The 22,322-nt window shown below is 36.6% G+C and overlaps 1 protein-coding gene across 1 annotated transcript; it reads left to right on the top strand.

Moving 5' to 3' along the window:
* Positions 1–3,374: 3,374 nt before the first annotated feature.
* LOC144453398 (uncharacterized) lies at positions 3,375–5,823 on the top strand. Its single transcript, XM_078144682.1, has one exon. It carries the CDS (start codon positions 4,032–4,034, stop codon positions 5,220–5,222), a length of 1,191 nt encoding a protein of 396 aa, XP_078000808.1. The 5' UTR covers positions 3,375–4,031; the 3' UTR covers positions 5,223–5,823.
* The last annotated feature ends 16,499 nt before the right edge of the window (positions 5,824–22,322 follow it).

Below are 22,322 nucleotides of genomic sequence, written 5' to 3'. Positions count from 1 at the left end.
TCGCTCTGTTCGTTTAAAATTCCTCCTTTTCAACGTTTCCGAAGTGAAACCCTAATAAACTAGATATTAATTTGAAAACGAATCATATAAAAATCCCACGTGAAGATCGCGATGCCACGACGTCATTACATTTTAATGCATGTTCAACTCTAGGGTTCTAAAAACATATAACAAGCCTGTTTAAATTAGTGACACGAGTGTGATATAATTACTGCTATCACTAGCAATGCACACATGCATGCCCTATAATTTAATACTTAACCTTTCAGACGTTCAATCTTCGCTATAGATGAAAGACTGTACTTGAATCGTCCTTCAAAATATCGTTGAGTTCATACTGCAATTCCCTCTCAAATGTACCACATTGTCTAACACCAAGTTCTGAGATAGGTACCATGAAGTCAAAATCGACACCTGTCACTGAAATAATTATCTGTTTCTATCAGGAATCACACTGTGAAAACTATAAAACAAGTTTTGATAGTGTGACGTACAGGATCCAAATGAACCAGAAAAATCTAACGATAATATCGATCTGTTTGTTTGTCTTTGTCAAATAACCAATATACCACATCGTCATGAAGTGAAAGCATCCGGTCGTCTTGTATAGAAGAGATATCGCACCAGTTAGTCACAATTAAAAGGTTGTGGTTTGCAAAGTTGAATTTGTCAAGCGAATTACCCACCCGTGAACTCGCAGAAAACCCGAACAACCGAAGTGACATCCAAAATCAGAAATTGCTGCATATTTAAAGGTTACAGCATTGAACGAATAACTAAGAGAGTTCGTAAATTCACAGCTTTGACGTCGTTGAAAAATAAATATTGAAACTGTGGAGAAGAGTATTTGACATAACTTTTTTTCAACGCCGAAGAAATCTGGAAAGCATTTGCTTCCAATTCAGGTTTGTGTTACTGTAAATGTCAGTTGAGACAGGCGTAACTAAACGGTACATAAACCTCACACTGCCATCTGGTCGGGCCACAAGTCAGACACGCGAGTATATTTTCTTACAAGTCAAGAAGGTCGTTTGCCGTTTTCGCCTGATGTTTTCCAATAAGAATGTACACCATCAGCCGAGTGAACATGCTGTTATTTTAACATTCTTGTATGCCACAAAAAATTGTGATCCGTCATGTTAAATAGATGACTCATGGAACGGTTAGAGTATTCACTTCTTCGGTACAATGTGAAACAAATGAATAAAAAACCGAGAAACATTTCAAATTATCTGCCAAAAAGGGAAAGAGACTCTGGAACAGAATCATAACGCTTTATGGTTATTTAATGCTATGTTAGTGCAATTGACTGGGTTTAATGTAAAAATTTCATTATAAATTTATTAGTGTAACATAGATATTTGTCGACCGAGTTGTTCAAATCCTTGTCATTTTGCGTTTAAGAGTTGATGAAAAGCTTAACATGGTACTAGGGATGGTTTCAAACAAAGAAATCTGTCTTACATTCTCCTTAGTTACGTCAAACAATTTGTCGAGGTCCGTCTCCAGGATGGAAACATCTCCATGGAAAACGAAAGGGGTGTAAAATTAAAATAATAAAACACTCCTTCATCAGATAGCACAAAGAGGTCGACGGTCACCACGATTGTTGAAGGGTGAAAACAAAAGCTGGGGTCCTCCTTGATGTATAGGGGTGAAACGCCTGTTTTCTCACCTATATAATCGGCTTCATTGATGAGATATACTTGCAAGGAACCCAGTCTTCGCGAGACGATGAAAATGACGCGTTGAAGGCTGAGTATACGAAGAAAGATGTGCCAGTCAACTTATCTGTGGACAGTTAGCTATATAGCGTTAATTCTTACACTGGTAAGACGACATGGTCTGCATTATTGAAAATAAATCAGTATAAATGCGACGACAAGATTCGTCCTTTGATAAGGTCAGAGAGGAGCGCCGATACAAGTAGCAATTCATATGAACAGTAATGGTAACTTTGACAAGAAACCGTTAAACCTGTCAGTATCGTCAAACCATCTCTGCTTTTCAACGTATAGTAAAGTCAATTTGTCGGCCTTGCAAATATTGTTTTACAATTTAACATAGTTGGCCTGTCACTTTGTTCACTTGCAAACCATTTGTCATTGTCCATACTAGTGTTGTCCCCTTTCTTGTATACCATGGCAACAAGTTTGAGAAGGACAATAAAAAGCAGGCAATTTGATTTGGTGCATCACTAAGGGATGATTGGCGTTTCCATGGAGACCCGGTTGAGGGAGTGAACTGCGCTGTAATTATAGTTAAATGGGAGTAAGGCAGTTCTGTGACACTCAATTGTGGCACTCTTTACTTTTGTTGGCATTCTTTCTGGGCTCCTAGGGCACGAGGACACAAAGAAAAAGAACTCGTTATTATAGCCGAGCTAATCTCTTCAGTAGGACAGCTTTTCATGGTTTTTGTATACTTTACCACTGGAGTTTAACGGCCAGACAATACAAGACAAGATTCTTGCGCTGAGCAATCGATTAATACCTTGGATATATGGCATGCTTGTACAGCTGTTTACATCCCCATAACACAAACTGGCTTTCATGAACTAACGGTTACTCATGGCACCACAATTCGCCACTACACAGCGTCTTTTCTGGAGAACTGTAATGAACCTTGTGTGAAGACAGCAGAAAATACAGTGAGTTGATTCTCACCGGTGAGAAGGAATGCTAACGGTAAAAGGGCGGAACGGTCCGGACTAGACAGTTGGAAATTTGAAAATGTCGAGCAAGGCAACTCGCGAAGCTAACGACCTTAAGCTTGTAAGTGATCGTGTTCAAAAGTAAGAACTGTGTATACAAATACTTTGCAAAATGAATGAACTTAAAGAGTTACATTTTGATCCCACAGAAAACAATTAACAAAAAACAAAATGAGAGAGAGAGAGAGAGAGAGAGAGAGAGAGAGAGAGAGAGAGAGAGAGAGAGAGAGAGAGAGGTGTACACGCGAATCGGAGGAAAAGTTCGCTCGAGGTTATTTGTTTACTACGTGCCTTTGAGGTGTTTTACGGATCCCAATAAAAACATACACATAATGTACATACATACATACATACATACATACATACATACATACACACACACACACCAGACAGACATACACGCACACACACACACACACACACGCACATACATACATACATACATACATACATACATACATACATACATACATAGAACTTGACATATTTTCACCCACCAACTACAATTTCTATCAATGAAATATCAATTCTGCAGATTAAGGTTACCATTGATCCTACAGTTAATTTCACAATATAAGCAGACAATGGTCGCCTAGGCAACGGCAATGTTTCAATGTAAAATGCCATACAAATACGCTGGACAAATTTGGTTGGCCCTAGCTTGAATGACAGACGTCAAAGGTTATTGAGATTTTTGGAGGGTTTTGCAGTGGATTGCGTTGGCCCGGCAATGCAGGAAGTCTCCACGCTGAGAATACTTCCTCTAGACGGATATAAGGCTCTGTGACGGAGACGTACGCGTGTAGCGGACTCGCAGACAGTCGTCAAAGTGGCAAGATACGTACGTCTTGCTGTGTTCGTGTAAAGTGTACTTCGCTATCAATCTCTCGCTGTAAGGTATTTACAAAGGTTATACATTGTTGCCTTTCCTCCCATCCACTCACTGGGGGATAATCGTGTACACATACAAACGTACGATACAGTCCTTCCTGCTGCTAGAGTTCATAGTTTAATAACAATTACTACAATAACATTTACCCGGGAATGTATGTCATGGAAGTCGGCTTTTCAATAGGCTGTTGGGATCACGTCAAGTAGTACCATATTATCGCCTGTAATAGCCAACAGTAAACGGTTGAAAATTGAGAGCTTGTCTGCCACTGGTCTTTGCAGCTGTCGTAATGTGTGCAACTTGATAGTTCTCGGGCATTACTTGTCACCAATCATAGAGGAGAACTTCGGTGCAACGTCAATTAGTGAAGACTGGATTGGTAGAGACATCGGATCGTCTCCTCCTGTATACTTCTCCACGGCAAATATGACACAAGCCGAACAGGATTCCAGTGGGGGATCAGTAGCGAGTACTCGGCCACAATCCGGGGACAACTTGCAGGAGAAATCTCAGTCCTGTCGGACTGATAGCATGGCACAGACGCAACCAACATCTGAAGGCGATGTGAAGACACTTTTGAATTTTGTCAATCTCGCATCTTGTGACATCAAAGCCGCTCTCGATAAGTCAGCTCCGTGTAAGAAGTCTGTTGATCACAGAAAATATCTTCAGAAACAATTGAAAAGGTTTTCGCCGTCTGATCGTGAAGGTGCCTCCGAGTATACAAGGGCGGTGGTCGTCCATAACGCTACTCGAGTAGAACCTCTTCGGTGCATGAAGAAACGATCGACCAGCATATCTAGTTTGACTTCAGAAGGTAGTGACAGTGCTTCAGAATTTAGCTATAACACTGATATGTCGCTAGGAAGCTCGGGTGAATATCACCGTGAACTTAGAAAAGGGAATGAAGACTTGTACCAAAAGGATGTTGTTGAGCGAGATCGGAAAACTCAACAGGGACAAAATGTCGGCAATCCCGTTCCGCTTCGGAAACGTCGCTTACCAGCATCATTTTGGCAAGAACCAGGTCGAGGTGCCTTACCAGCCAGCATGCCAAAAACAATGATTGAGACACAAACATTGAACAAACATACGGAAATAAAACATTCAATTAGTGCCATCGTTCATCCACAAGTACGAGAAGAAGACAACGAGAAAGGTGCGTTTGTATTCCCTTCAATCCCACTGACGGATCATAGTGCACTTCATCATGGGAGTTATCATTGTCATCATTACCCTTTCGCGAGTTTTAGTGACTATGGGACGAGTCACCTAGCCGCTCTGTACCGTACTGCTGCTTCGAACAGTAATCGATGTAATTGCCATGGTCATCACCATTCGGCGGCTGGTAGCCCATCTACTCCGATTGGATGTGCCCCTCTATCATTCTACGAAGCCATGAACTTATATCCACGACATAATCTTTATTCGTCACTGATACCAACCACAACGAGCAACTCAACAACCTTACAACCACCATTGAACTTAACACTGCCACCTGCTGCTGTACCGATTAATGATTCATTAAATTCCAGCAGTACACCTCGCATCTTTAAACCCATTCCCACTAAGAGTATATCAAGTTATCCTCAACGTTTCCATCCAATTCATATGTGATAATCATTATCCATAATTCATCTGACCACTGAACTATGCGTCCGCCGACAACTTGAAATGGGTGGTCCCATTCTGTGGTAGTGACTTGTAATGAACATAAAGACTTCGGGTATACTAAAACAAGGTACTTAAAAATTACGTAATATGTTATTTCGTATAAACTGCCAAGTTTGCTGTGTTTGTTGTAAGTAGATGGTTTCAGTAGTCTACTGTTGTCGGACTAAATGTTATGGCATTTTTTTTTTACATTGTCAAGTAATTATATTTCTATTTGAGGAACAAGTCTATTTTCTTCTTTCTTTGTTGTTTTTATTTCATTTCTGTACATAATGGAATACATGAAATGCACTTGAAGGTTACAAAAAATGTCTTGCATAGTGACCAGTAAATGTCATTGATCACACTGTGAGTTATCGGGAACATCTTTAACAGTCTGTGCCATATTTGAATGGATAGCAATCTATCCACTGTTTACCATTCATACAGTTCATAATGATATATTCACATAACTGCGTGTTGTCAAACACACATTGTGAAAACTTTCGGGGTTTTTATTGAACACCTCGGATGTCAGAAGTGTGAAGGTGTAATTTGATTAGATATGAGAATGAACTTATTTCATATGTAAATAAAGATTGAATCTAAAATTCAGGACTGATATAGTCTTCATTTTAATGATTCGGTGAGTTGCATTGTGTATAAATGATGTACACCTTTCCAAGGGCTAAGTTTTAAAGAGAAAAGTCATTTGGAAGCGAAAGGGAGATTTGTACCACGACTTTTCTTCTGTATTCTTCTAATTGGTCGTGGTGGGCGATTTTACTTGCATATTCGAGGCTATACGCATGGCTTGCCGTCTAAAGAATTGCCTCGGGGCGTTCAGAATTTTCAACAGATACTATTAAGCTTGTGACCAGAAAAGAGCCACTACAAGATGTTATTTTTTTTACAATAACGTGACCGACATTCATTTAGACAAAACAACACGTATGGACGCTATGGTAAACAATGAAGACTGAACAAGTATTCGATTGGGTTACCAGGCTAAGGGAGTAGAAGTGACAAAGAATGTTCCTTCGATTCACGAAGGATGATCACGTTAGTTTTATATTGAAATAGCAAGTGTCTTTTCTTTACAAGACGTGTTTAGAAAGTAAATAAGTGTATGTGAAACTTGTCTTGTTTTTGTTCAGTCTGTGGCAAATCACTAGGCTAGACTGCTTCATCGAATAATAAGCTATACTTTCCGACACACCTGATGCTAGCAACAGATTCGCTTACGCTCGGAAAAAGAAAAACCTAGACCGACAAAGTAAACAAGGTAAATTAGTATATAATAATAGAGAGACACATATTATTTTATTTTCCATGAGATTTCCTTTATTTGGTATCGGATATAAATGCAACGTTTCATAGTCTATGATTTGGTCGCTAGTCTAAAGTATAGAGTTCAACAAGAATGGCGTTTGTTTGTCTTTGGCTGCCTTTAATGGCTGTTTTATCGGGGAGCAACAGATGCATACCATGCGCGTGGTTATTTTCTGCCATGGCAACACATACACTAAGCTAGCCCTGATCAATGGATCATACTGTAGCAGCGAGTAGCGACCGTCAGACGCACACTCGCACTCACACTTAACGCTATATACTCGGCCGAGTAAGACCTACGAGGTATGCAAAGTAAGTCGTTGAACACAACGGGGAAAACTTCGAAACCAAAATGTTTCTTTTTCCAAACACGCGACTTATATCAAAATAGATGGCAGACGTCTGGAAGCAATCTTCACTAGTTGTGTTGTTCACTGAGAGAACAGCGGCGCAGGCCAGAGGGTTTTACCGTTTGACCTTAAGTGTCAACAGATTGATTGCCGGCAACTGGTGGCTTTGAATAAATATAATATCGGGGTACTAAAGAGCATTCTTTCACAAGCATTTTACATTTTGAGTGCGCTCTCTTCTCATAACTGACAGCGAAGGGAAATTCAAAACTAGTCACAAACATGAACTGGTGGCCACAATATGCTGTAATAATTGCACTACGATAATTAGTTTGACTTAGACAGTATTAATTTTCACCCCCAGTCTTGGGTGTTTAATTCTTTACATAATCTAAGCATTTATACATATATATTTTGACATAAAGATGACACAGTCTTTAAAATCACGTATTAAAATTTCCTGTTCTCCCAGCCAACGGAGACAACAGCTCTTAGCTGGAATACATCTTTTCAAAAGCCACTGTATAAAATGCACTGATGTTTTTCTGGAGTTCTTGGGCTAAGCACGGAGCCTGGGGCGACCTCTTTGATGTTAGTTCGGCTAGAAACATTACTAGGCACGAGAAATGCGAAGTCCTTGCAAGCGAAATCGAACGCAATCATTTACGATCAAAACTTCTTAATTTTTGTTTTCACGTCTTATTTATTTTACATAAAAAAACGTAGCGAGCATAAAAAAAGATAGAATTGTTTTTTTTCTGCTTTATGGGAAAACGGGATCGGAAGATCTCTACAAATAATAAATAGCCAGGTACTGGTACCCTTAGCGGTGTATTCATCTGTGAATGCCTCGAGGGGAACATCTATTTACGCCGTATAACGGTACGGTTTTTCGCTAAGGCTGCGGTCAGAATTTACTGCAGGGAGGGCCTGGGGAGAAAATATTTTCGTCAACATTTTTTTCGTAGCACCCCCCCCCCCAAGGGGGACCTTCACGCTCTCCAAAAAATTAAAATCCGTGACACGCATTATCGAAAGCCATAGAGTACTTGAAAATTGTCTTCAATATATACCTCAATTTTACTCCCAATACATTGTTATGCTATATTCGATACTTTAACTTATAAAGAGATAATTTGGCAAACACACACACACACACTCGCTTGGCTATGCCTCATGTATGGTAGGTAAATAAAGTGAACATTTTGCAAAATGTATAAACGACTGCTCCTGGGGTTTGATTTTGTTTAAAAAATATGTTGTATTCTCAACAGAGATAGAGCGAGCGAGCGAGCGACTGAGAGAGAGAGAGAGAGAGAGAGAGAGAGAGAGAGAGAGAGAGAGAGAGAGAGAGAGAGAGAGAGAGGGGGGGGGGGGGTGGAGGGAGGAGGAGGGAGAGAGAGAGAGAGAGGGGGGTATTTTACTGATCCAAATAAAAGCATACACATAACACACGTACGTACAGAAATGGAACTTGTGAGACAGTCCGAATAAATAGATGTAATCCAACGTTTCGAATAAAAATTATTTTTCAAGGTAAAATTCAAGACATAGTTGGTAAATACCTGACTATATCTGAATGTACATACATACATACATACATACATACATACATACATACATACATACATACATACATACAGACAGACAGACAGACAGACAGACAGACAGACGGGAAGAGATATTAAGGGATATACAAAACACGTTCGCATGGCAGTCACCCACTTCATCAAGTATTGCTTTCTAAGTAATTGTGGCAAAGCCACAAGAAATGTTCAAATGTACTTGGTAAACGACCTCTCCTGAGGTTTAATTTGGTTCAAATCATGAGCAAAATATGTTGTGCCCCCTTTCAGACCATCAGAATTTTCATGCTCCCCCCAATTTCTCCCAAGGTCCCCCCCCCCCCCAGCGTAAATCCTGACTGCCGTCTAAGCACTTACAAATACGAGAAGGATGAACATGTTGGTGGGGTGGGGGTAGCTTGCAGTGTATTGAATGAAACTGTAACCTCCGATGAGAACGAAAACAACAAGTAACAATAAAAACATGTAATAAGCATTGCTGGCTTGTGAAATGAACGAACGAATACATATTCATGAACTCAACTCCTGCTCGTGCTTCCGGCTTAGTCACTGCAAAGTTGTGCGTACTTTAGTCACACCGAACTCTTATACCATCTATTTATACAAAGTACAAAGTTCTTGTATCTTCATTGTAGAAACGGTTACTTTGTCAAATGACTTAGCAACCCTACTAACCAATTCAAAAACTTCGAAAGACGGATCCGTTGCCATGGTAATTTACTGCTCGTGACAAATGCGGATGAAGATATGTTTGTTTGAAAGAGTGTTTGTGTTATCATTGGCTTAGTAATGTCATGAATAGCATTTTGAATATATGTATGATGATGGACACTATCCCGATGTGGAGTGAAACAAAAGGTGAGTGACCCGAGTATAGTAAATGCTTCAGAGTCCGCAGGTCAAGAAGTATATTGACTCGTAGTCTTTGCCTACGGTACGACTAATTTGCATAGTTTAATGAAATATTGAAATAAGTATCGTAAGGTCTACTGTCTGGAAAAGTGGAGAAACAAGAGCGAATATATTGACATCATAAGACATGCAAAGCTGGAAGAAACTCAATCTTAAGATCAGAGTTTACAGAATGATGTGAACAGTTGGTAGGTATTTCATGGCTTGCATGTCGCATTGTCTTTTCTCTTCTCGTCCTATCGAGTTTCATCTTATCAAATTTATGAAATTTGTTGATTTCTGTCGTCGTCTTCACAACAGCGTAGTTTGCATTCTTTTGTGTCTCGTTTTATCTTGTAGCTATGTGACGCATGGATGCTATGTGGTTGCCTAGCAACAATGCCTTGCACCCTGTGGTTCTGCAAGTGAGCATTCCGCTGAGCAAAGCCCAGGAGTTGTCCCCAACATTTTGTCATGTACACAGACACGGATATATTTCCTAGTTTACAGATAATCTAAACAGTGTTCTCCACGGGTGAATTTTATCAGAGAGAAATTTATACAAAGCATGTTTGCTTATGTAGAGAGCGAGAAAGTGAGTACATGACATGAGAGTGACTTATGAAACTCAAATCATTGGCATTGCGTCGGAAATCACACACAGCTCCCAGCTACATGTAAAACTCGAAATGACGATGATATTATGTGAAATAGTAGAAACTCTATTATTCACCAGGCAAATTATATGCCCGGGGTACACATATGCATTTTCCTTTTCCAACAAGAAATATCATATGGTGGAAATTCGTACGTCCTGATAACGGGTGCGTGATTGGAAAAAAAGGAAATTTAAATGAGCGTCATCTGTGTTAAACACTTGGCGTCGTTCTTCTGCACAAATAGCCTTCTTGATAAAAAAAAAAAAAAAAAAAAAAAAAAAAAGAAGAAAAAAACGAGGCGACATTGAATTTAACATTTACATAAGCTTGGTGTCACTCAAAGATTGGCGCAATTGTCCGGTTTATAACTACTTTCCCACGAGTGACTTTAATACACCGTCAAGCTACCCTTCTCATGCCATCGTTGCCATGATCCATCGACTTATATATAATTAACTACTGACCGTGAGCAAGAAGGTTGAGATGAGCCGTGAATCCTCTCCCTCTCGTCTTATGAATGAATACCGTTGTGAAAAAGTAAAAGTTCAAATAAGACCCTCCATTGCAAAACGTGAGCATCGCTTTAAACAAACAACGTATACAGTGGATGATGAAAGACAGGAATAAATAAATATAACGCCAGAGTAAACTTGGAAAACGATAAATAAAAGCTCGACGAATCGGTCATGAATTAGAAAAACAAAGATCAAATAACTGAAATTTTAGAGTCCACTTTTTAATGAAATTAACATGATGTATGTTATCATATATCCATTTCTTCCACTGCCAAAGACCGTTCAGATTGATACTAAGAATGCTATATATTCTAATCTAGTTTTTTCTTCTGTAGGTTACATCTTTGACATTTGTGTTTGAAATGAGATGAGTGAATATATAGGGTCCTATAAGGAAATAGCATTACATAGAAATATGTCTCCTGGAGTCACTCAATTTTGCTTGAATATACGAAAGATAGACTAAATGAATGAGCAGATTTTACGGCAAGAGGGGAGGGCCTGATGAGAAAATATTAGGATTTTAAAAACAAATTCGCCCCCCCCCCGATTGCCACCCCCCCCCCCAAAAAAAAAGAAAGAAAGAATTTTCGTTTGATATCATGAACAACACCGAAGTAGGAATGCGATACCTGACATACACATCAAGGGAGAAAAAGATACCGAAAGCACAACGAGACAACCCACAAATCTTTCCGAAATCAGTTGCAGAGGTTGATAGAATAATTTAGCCCTATTGTTGTATTTTAGAAGTATAATCGACTCTGCACACCTGTTATGGATACATAGTATAGAACAGCCAATCAGAGAAAAGAAACGAAAATGATGGTCGAACCGAGTTGATTATGTGGATACACACAACCCAAGACTGACACGTCTCCCATTTGGATGGTGCACGCCTTCCTGATAGTGGAGAATTTGCTGTGGTTGGACACTTTCCGTACAGAACTGGATTAGCAATACAATTGAGAACATTATTGAATAAGCTTGGAATTTGACACTGAGGACCCAATGTTGGATTTAGTCTAAACGAGAACAACCTCCATGGTTGGTCAGCTTTTTTATCCTAAATGAACTGAAAATGCAAAACACTTGGGGTGGAATTACAACCATTAGAAACGCCTGTGCTCAGAACAGCGTTTTATCAGTGGTGGACAATGAAAATTGGCTTTGAAGTAGCAGCAATAATTGTAGCGTTTGCTGTGGTTTGGAGGTTTTTTTCTGCTGTTTTTTGTGCTTTTTGTCATTCCGATGTTTAACTGGAAGCAAACGCTACAATTCCTGTAACGTAAACGCAAATAGACGAGATCATGCTGAAAACGTGAGTGAGATGTCAGCGTACTACCCGTTTGTCAATTTTGACGGGATTGGTGTACATCTGAACAGTTAGGTCTTGAAGGCTCTGTTAGTAATGTTGGGGTTTGGAAATGTCCGATTTTTTGGCAGGTACGGCGTAATTTAGTAGAAAAATTCACCCGACTTTGCGATTCTGATCTGAATTGCTTCCGTCTATTTGTATTTATGTTACAGGAATTGTAGCGTTTGCTTCCAGTTAAACATGTTGGTTCTGACAGGATACTTGTTCATCACCGAAATGGGCGCTAAGGGACCGGACAGAATTTACGGCGGGGGGGGGGGGGTATGAAAAAATGGGAGGCTTGAAGGGGGGGCCATGAAAATTCTCATGGTTTGAAAGGGGGGGGGCTGCGAAATATTTTGTCATTGCAAAATTTAGCATTGCATGAGATAGCACTTGATATCGCCTTTAATATTGAATGTCTACACTTTCATTTATGTATTGAAATGGAAGTGTGTACGTTTGTATGTACCTATTTAGTGAAGCATAAAAACACTACTCAAGATTAATTTGATACACCCTGAATTACTGTTATATACTCCAAGTTGTTCACACACACACATATGTATACATACATACATTTTAGCACTGTGGAAACAGGTTCAGTGTGTAATTACCATCAAGGATACATATGTATATATATATATATATATATATATATATATATATATATATATATATATATATATATATATATATATATATATATATATATATATATCACATTATTACAGGTCCTATGCTATATATATATATATATATATATATATATATATATATATATATATATATATATATATATATATATATATCACATTATTACAGGTTCTATGCTATATATATATATATATATATATATATATATATATATATATATATAGTTTTGGTAGTACTGGAACTCTTTCTTGGGTGTAACTCGGAGTTTCACGCATATTGCGATCATCAGACACTCATGTATATATATATATACATATATATATATATATATATATTATATATATATATATATATATATATATATATATATATGTATATATATATTTCGACATGTGTATTTCTTTTTGGTATTAAGACATTGCTCTTCATGCATATGTTTTCTTTGAGTGTGTGTGTGTGTGTGTGTGTGTGTGTGTGTGTTTTGCTTTCGTTTTGGTCTGTTATTTCAAGGGGTTTTTTTTGGTTATTTTTTTATATCATATTACTGTATATGTTTTCCTTGGGCCTCGAACTCGACTAGTTTGAACAAACTATTTTTGTGGTCCAGCCAGAAGTTCAAGTTATTCTGTTATATATACTTTTTCTAATTGGCGATGTGATTACTTGATTATTTCATTTTCCTCACTTGATATGTAAAAATATTTCAACCTCTGGCAAATAAATAATATAATATGTAATATATATATATTACGCTCTGCCACTGCGGTATAGAGCACTGTCTTAGCAGATTGATACTCACCGAGTTATATATATATATATATATATATATATATATATATATATATATATATATATATATATATATATATATATATATATATATATATATCTATATATATATTTATATATCTTGTGTATTTTATGTATATATATATATATATATATATATATATATATATATATATATATATATATATATATATATATATATATATATATATATATAACTCGGTGAGTATCAATCTGCTCTATACCGCAGTGGCAGAGCGTAATAGTTTTGGTAGTACTGGAACTCTTTCTTGGGTGTAACTCGGAGTTTCACGCATATTGCGATCATCAGACACATATATATATATATATATATATATATATATATATATATATATATATATATATATATATATATATATATATATATATATATATATATAACTCGGTGTGTATCAATCTGCTAAGACAGTGCTCTATACCGCAGTGCCAGAGCGCAGTTGTCTGATGATCGCGCAATGCGTGAAACTCCGAGTTACAACCAAGAAAGAGTTCCAGTACTACTAAAACTATATATATATATATATATATATATATATATATATATATATATATATATATATATATATATATATATATATATATATATATATATATATATATATATATATATATATATATATGGTAATATACTAGCATAGGACCTGTAATTTATGTGATTAAAAAGTGACCTTTTGGTGAAAAATGTAAATACAAAAACGTCTGGCCAGATTAATTTAGATAGGTGTTTTATTTCTTTCCTTGACACTATTCTTGAGTTTCACTCTCAGACTCACTAGAGTCTGAAGATGTGAGGCAAGACTTGTCTTTCTTTCTATCTAAAACCAGTGAAATCAAACTATTTCCCTCCTCAGCATCATCAAATGCATCTATCTGTACTAAATATTGTAAAGCATTTAGATGTCTGCGTGGTGTTAAGTGTTTTTTTCATCAGTGACTTTGCACTAACTTTGGTAGTTGCCTTCTGGCCGTATATACTCATCTGATCACTGTACAGTGTATTGAATACAATTCTGAATTTGCTGTCCCCATCATGAAGTCACAAATGCCTGACACTATAGGTTTAAATATGTATGGTTTTGGAACTGAAAGCATATTGATTACATCTAAGTATTCCACAACATTCTGAATTTCTTTGCACTTTCATGAAGTCACAAATGTCTTATATTTACATGTGTATTGGTAATGCATTTGGTGTAGGAAAGTGAAAGCTATATTTGTCAGACCTCAGTGTGCATAAAATCCTTAGTTTGCTAGCACTTCATGACATCACAAATGTCTGACATTAGATAGTTATTGTGCTATGAGTATAAATAGATATTTGAATACACTGTGTAGGTGATGTGATGTCCTTAGATACTCCCCACCACTACAGTTTTTCACAAATCACGCATGTGAATGTGTGTTTACTCTGTGTCTGTGTTTCTGTGTATGTATCAGTGAATGACAGTTAAAACCACCACATCAAATGCCTTGGTATTAAGTGATGACTACTTTTGGTGTCTAGTTGGGAAATGAATAAGATTATACCACATGTGTATGATTACATGTATGGTCAAAATGTTTTATTTTGTTTTGTTTTCTAAAAAACTTCCTCTACAACTACTAAGTTGTTTGGGCTGAAATAGTAACATAATAGTAGTACCAAAAGAAATATTACAGTTGTGCTACAGTAACAAAACAAATTGTACTCTTTTTAGTTATTGTAGGGGGCAGGATATTGTGCACTTTTTTTTCTTCTTTTTTTTGGGGGGGGGGCATGAAATTTTTATACTTTTGAAAGGGGGGACTGTGAAATTTTGGTCACAGTGGATGGGGGGGGGCAGGAAAAAAATCAAGTCAGAGATAATTTCTCCCCAGCCCCCCCCCCTGCCATAAATTCTGTCCGGTCCCTAAAACATTTCGTTTGACCATAACATGTTATGTGTGGGTAGCTCTGGATGTATATGCTACTAGGTTCGTCACGTCTTCCCTCTCCGCTCTGGTTCTTCCCTATTTCAAATAGCGAGAGTGCGAACAGATTTCATTCGCACGGACCAACCCATCCCATTCTAATGACTATAAAAATACAAAAAACAACTTTAGATCATTAAATGCAACATACGTCTTGTCTATTCTGTCACTTCCAGCCTAACGTTTTATCAGTGGTGGACAATGAAAACTGGCTGGAGCCGCAAAATATGCGATATGACAGCTGCTTAAACGTGGAAAAGGCTATGCGCATGTGCAATATTGAGCTAATCTGTTTGCATGAGCTAATCTGTATCACAGGTACTCTCAGTGATATCATTACAATTGAGGAAGAAACTGTTCTAAATTGTGTAATTGATATTGGAAATATTTATGATAGTGTGCATAATTTGGATCAATTGGGGATTACAACTCAAAGATATAACCATGATAAATCTACTAATAATAATGGGTTTGATTTACTTGAAGTCTGTAAAGGTTTAAATCTGAAGATTGTCAATGGAAGACTGGGAAAAGACTATGGCCAGGGAAACTTTACATGTTATAAACCTAATGGTTCTTGCACAGTAGATTATGCAATTGCATCTCCATCCTTGTTTCCACTAGTTACAGATTTTGAAATTGATTCATTTAACAGCTGTCTTTCGGATGTACATTGTCATGTAAACCTTATTATCAAAGCGAAAATTGCAAGTTCTGTTAATGAATCTTCCAGTGACACCTCTCAGGTTATTCCTACTTCTAATTCTGTAAACGGTAATTTTAACTCACTCAAAACTAAATGGCAGACTGAACTTTCAGGTGTCTTCAAAACACATTTAATGAGCATGCAGAGGCCATTGAAACCCTAAATAAAAAGATTGTTATTACTAACAAATGTATGTTGCAGCAAGTTGACGTGGACATCTTAACTACAGATCTGTGTGAGATTTTCATAAGTACTGCAAAGTCGGTCGGTATGACCAAAGAAGTTATTTCTAAAAAAATCAAAATTCATTAAGAAACAGTTGAATTCGAACAAACTATGGTTTGATAATGTTTGTTTACAGCAAAGGTGTTAATATATTAGAACCAAAAATAGGCTAAAGAAAATTAACACTCTCGAAGCGAAAATGGCGATAAGGAATAGAAATAAAAGCATATAAAAAGCTAATTAAGCAAAAATACAGATGCTACCACAACAGTTTGCATAAGAAATTAAGGAATCTAAAGAAGGACAATTCCAAAGAATTCTGGGATATTATTAATAAGGCGAGTAACCCCGAAATTAAGTTAGGAAAGGTGTCCATTGAAGCCTTTTTTGGTCATTTCAAGAACCTCAGCCAAAACTGTAACAGTTCTGAGCAAGATGGTGCGAATTTTAATCCAAGCACTGTAAGCCACTCTGCCAATGAGTTTATTAATTTTCCTTTCACTGTGGATGAAGTCCAAAAACTTGTAGTTAAGGGCGGCCCTTTTTATTTTTCTGTTTCTCATCTCCCGACCGACCCTAATTTGCAGCTCCGACATCAGAAAAAAAAAGTGTTTTTATTTCCGACCGACCCCTGAGCACAGCAAAATTGTAAGGTTCCCCATGGCGTCTTAGGCCAGTTCTGCCGAGGCCACGACCTTGCGACATTGGCCCCCTAAAATTACAAATGAAGCAATAATTTTCCCACCTTGCGTCGCTTTGGCGCATTCATTTTACGGCAGACATCAAAATTATCTAAGTCCACGGCCGGACCAGGCCAGGCTCTGACTCGGCGTGAATCCCACAAGAAGTATACTGACTGGGTAAGGGAAAGTTTTGTTGACATCATATAAGATACAGTGACAACGCGCAGTTCTATTGTTAACATAAACAATGCTACAAAAAGATCAACTTTGATAAACTTAATCTACAAATTAAAACATTAGAGGGATTAGATGAGACGTCGAAATGGACGTCTCTCGTCACATGTTTTGTCTACTGTCACTGTCGTGACCTCTGACCTAATCACTGACGTGTGCGAAACACTGAACTTGCTACCGGAACATCTATCTGCCATGCCACAGCTCAGAAGCCTTCGTTAACCAAATTTATGGGACAGGTTGTGATTTTCATTTGTTGATGGGTTAAATTAAATGAGTACATGTGTATTTTGATTCCGTGTTAGGGGATCGTGTTGCATGATGTTGACAGTGCTAGTGACACATGTGAATGTTGGGCACTGAATCAATGCGTAATCATTGGCATGGCCACTATAGACGGCCGATGCATGTCAGACATGAAGAACGAACTTGTTGTGCAAATCAGAAAAAATTTAATGTAATATTTACAGAGCATCCCAACTTTGACTTTGTTGATAGTTTTAGTTAAAGATTCAAGTTCTGAGTTTCAAGGACACCTAATGTCAGCTTTCCGTATCATTGCAAGTTTACGGTACGTAACTATGCTGTCATTTGATATAGCAGGACCAAATCATGATACACAGCCAGTAACGGTTAATTAATAAAAAATAAATTATTTTAAAGTTTGTTTGACTATTATTTGTAAGTTTTTCGTTCACATTTGGTACTTTTTAAAGTCAGGGATTTTTTTTCTTCAAAATGTCATGAATTTGAAGAGGGAATGATAAACACAGCAGTGTACTAACAATTCTAAAAATGAAACAAGTGGTTACAAGTTTAGGATTTCTCAAAGTTTTTATTCAATCATATGTTCACTGTGACTTATTTTGAAGTTGTTCATTGTCCTTGTCTGAAAAAGGGGAATTATAAATTTTAGCACTGCTATTCATTGATATTCAGTTTAAAAATTGTGACTACCTGGCTGTCCAATCTTTCTAAACAATATATCATTCATATATATATATATATATAACTCGGTGAGTATCAATCTGCTAAGACAGTGCTCTATGCCGCAGTGGCAGAGCGTAATAGTTTTGATATAGCAGGACCAAATCATGATACACAGCCAGTAACGGTTAATTAATAAAAAATAAATTATTTTAAAGTTTGTTTGACTATTATTTGTAAGTTTTTCGTTCACATTTGGTACTTTTTAAAGTCAGGGATATATATATATATATATATATATATATATATATATATATATATATATATATATATATATATATATATATATATATATATATATATATATATATATATATAACTTAAAATTACATAATCTTAATTGCCTTCTTTTTCTAAGGTGTAATGTGTAGTACACAATTTTCAAAAAATAGCTTACTGGAACTGTTATTATGGATGGAATTTTTTTATGTAGTTAGGTAATGGTCTATACGTAATGGAATATCTCAGACCACAGTATCTCTATAGTGGTCTGAGATAATTTATATGAATATTTCATAGACAATAATAATTGACCCCACTCCCTGTCAAATGACACCACTTTTTGGAACCAAGAGGCCTGTGTCCCCACTTGTTGGAAACTTTGGCAGAACATCGCCGTCTAACCCCCCCCCCTCTCAACCACCCACCCACCCAACCCCTTTGTTACGTCAGAGCAGCATGTGTCTTTCATCATGGCAGAAGCCGTTGAGGTTTGATGAGGGACAGGGCTCAAAATCAATACTGTCACGCGGTACATTTTGCTGCAAAATATTTCCATCACTGATATTCAAAATTATGCTTAACATTTGTAAAAGTCATACTGCATTCCTAATTTCTTGACCAGTTTTTAGCTTTAAATCAGTTGTATTATCAGGGAAATGACCGACTCCATAGCGTTTCATGACCCATGACATGCATGACCTTTGAAGACATTCCGATGTTTACATTATTACTTTTAATTACTTTTAAACAGTAAATCCCAAAGGGGTTCTGAGTTCTAGAAATGTTTACATGTTATCTGGTGGATTATTTTGACAAGTTCACACTGAAGAAAAATGTTTCATAGAAGTAATGGTTTTTATAAATGAAAATTCATCTAGCACACTGATGACAATCACGTAAGTGTTTCAAAAAGTTACATACTAAAGTTCAAATTGGATAACTTGAAAACATTGTTAGCGATGTATTAGTACTCCTGATAAAATCATACAATAGTTCATGGCTACAGATTTACACCCATCAGGATGATAAGTATTTAATCATCTTCTTACAAAGTTGTTCTACAGACTTGTCAACCTTGCTAAAATGAAGGAAAGAGACTTGTAACAAGGAATTCAATAAAGAGAAGAGAAATGAAGTTGTATAGAGACTAACAGGACAGAAAGGACAGAGAATAGAACTGAAAAAATACATTTTTTTTCTTGCCCCCCCCCTTTTTATTTCGCCCGCCCGACCCGCCTGACTATTTCATTGGAGATGAGAAATAAAAAAACCTCACCCAAAGCTTAAGAATAGGAAAGCCTGTGGAATTGATAATATCACTAAAGAATTTATCAAAAAATAGCCCAGACAGAATTTTAGAGATAATAGTAACCCTCTTTAACCTGGTGCTTGATACAGGTATAGTCCCTAGTGATTGATGTATTGGTATGATAAAACCCCTGTATAAAAATAAGGGATACCCTGATGACCCAGACAATTATAGCGGAATTACTTTACTTAGCTGTCTTAGGAAGCTATTCACGTCCGCACCCAGGCTAAGCTGGTTCATTGAGAGTACTGACACCCTTGGTGAGGAACAGGCAGGATTTAGGGAAGGTTATAGTACGATGGATCACACCTTTGTCTTGCATAGTATTATTGATTTGTATCTATCTCGTAGGAAGAGAGTATACTGCCTTTATCGATTTCAAAAAAGCCTTTGACCTAGTTGACAGAGGATGACTTTGAAAAAAAACTTATTAGCCATGGCATTAATGGTAAAGTTCTGAATGTTATCTATAATATGTATGCAAATGCCAAAATCTTGTGTCACAAATTGTGGTAATATTTCAGAATTGTTTATGTGTAATATTGGTGTAAGACATGGTGAAAACCTCTCCCCCCTTTTATTTGCGATTTACCTGAATGATTTTAAATATTTAGTACATTGTAGAAGCTATAGAGGGTTAGGCCATTTAGCAAATGATTTCAGTACATTTCTAAGTGATGATGATGTTGAAGTGTTTTTACGTTTATATGCTATCCTGTATACTGATGATACTATTGTTCTTGCAGAAACACAGCGGAGTTACAAAATTACAGTGGCCCAGAGATGACATAGGAACAATACATTTGTGGAAGAAATAATAAATTTTTTGAGAGCAAAATATTCAGTACAAGGATAAAAATTTCTTTCATAGGACAAAACATTATTTTTTTGGTTCAAAATAGAAATATCAAAGCAAAAAGTTCAAATTTGTAAGACAAAACTTCCCTATGGCAAGCCGTTCAGGCCAAAATTATTATTTTACTTTAGCTGTAGTATTTTATATTTTTCGTACTTACAAACTAATTTTAACCATTTATGTACTTTTATTAATGTTCACATTATTTTAATTGAAATAAGTTTCCATTTATTAGAGAATATTGTTTTATTTTTCGTCAAACCAGAAGGATTATATATGATTGAAAGTCAAAAAGTTTTTTGGTTTTTTTTCAACTTTTTTTTCAACTTTTTTTTCAACTTGTTTTTTGTCCGAGTTTGCTGACAGGCGACGGTCACGAGAACGTCGTGCTCGTACCCAGTGCCTGTCACGAGTACGTCGTACTCGTGACAGGCGTGACCTTTGACATCCATTACAACGTGTTTCGGCATCAAATACACGTTCTTATTACCTTCGAAATTGATCGCTCAAACATTATATCAGTTCTCAAAACTGTTAATTTATGTGTGATAGTATCTGTTTTTCCAACAACCGCGACTTCAGCCGCGTACACATGTGTAAACCGCCACGTTAAGGTTATGTACAACATGCACTCAATGCAGTTCACACTTATTGTCAAAATTGGCACCTAATTGTTAATACTAGTAAAACCAAAGTGGTAATTTTCTCTAAAGGCAAAGTAAAGAAACATAATTTTTTTACTTTTGGTCATTACAAAATTGAAGTTTGCAGTGAGTATGTATATTTGGGTATGACGTTTAATTTCAATTGTAAATTCACAAAGGCTATTAACAAACAAGTAACTCAAGCTAGACATGCAATTTACACCGAAACACTTGCAAAATTCGCCAAAATTATTATATCAAAATTTGAGTAATTTTACATATATTTTCTTTCATTTGCCAGGAAACTGACTTCTGCTTTTGTTATGTATGTTTTTGTTCAATTTTCATTTGTCGTTGTAAATATTCTTTTCCCACTTGTGTATAATGTATATGTTTTCTGTCTGAAATTTCTGTATATATCTGTTGACGTTTGTTTCTTGAAAGTGTGTTTGATGTGTATATTTTTAAAGACTTTTAATTGTCTCTCACACTCTCATTGAAAGGGGTCGTAGAGTAAATAAATAAAATAAATGACCTACCTTTTGCAGCTCGAGCGAACGTACTTGTCAAGAATTGACAGAATGGACAAGACGTAGCTATAGGTTGGATTTAGTTATTTAAAGTTCATTTATGTATTTTATATAGTTGTTAGAAAGGGTATGGGTGGTTTTTATTCCGAAAATCCGTGAGAATAAAATCTCGCTGTTTGAAATAGGGAAATGCCATAGCGGAGAGGGGAGACGTAATAGTTAGCTTTTTACAATTATTGATACAATTTTGACGATAAACTCTGGACACTAGAGATGCTAAGTTGTTATTTTGGCCAAAACAAAGACCCTCGAGGTACGAAATACGCCATTCATAGAATTAGAATGCTTAGAATTTGGTGACCTGTAACGAAATGATCTACGAATCGATTTAACAGATGAGTCACGATTTGCTCCTAAGCTACTAAACTAATACACACACAGTTTGCATGTAGGACTTGTTGAATTTCTTAGTATGAACTTGAAACAACAACTGAATATATCATCCTGGATGACTTATGTTGTAGTATGATGAAACATTTG

This window comes from Glandiceps talaboti, chromosome 2 (genome assembly GCF_964340395.1).
Source record: "Glandiceps talaboti chromosome 2, keGlaTala1.1, whole genome shotgun sequence".
Taxonomy (NCBI): Eukaryota; Metazoa; Hemichordata; class Enteropneusta; family Spengelidae; genus Glandiceps; species Glandiceps talaboti.
The sequence above is the reverse complement of the archived record's forward strand: the minus strand, read 5'-3'. Positions and strand labels throughout refer to the sequence as shown.

Coding starts and splice junctions, on each gene's coding strand:
- LOC144453398 (XM_078144682.1), top strand. CDS start 4,032: ATGACACAAGCCGAACAGGATTCCAGTGGGGGATCAGTAGCGAGTACT.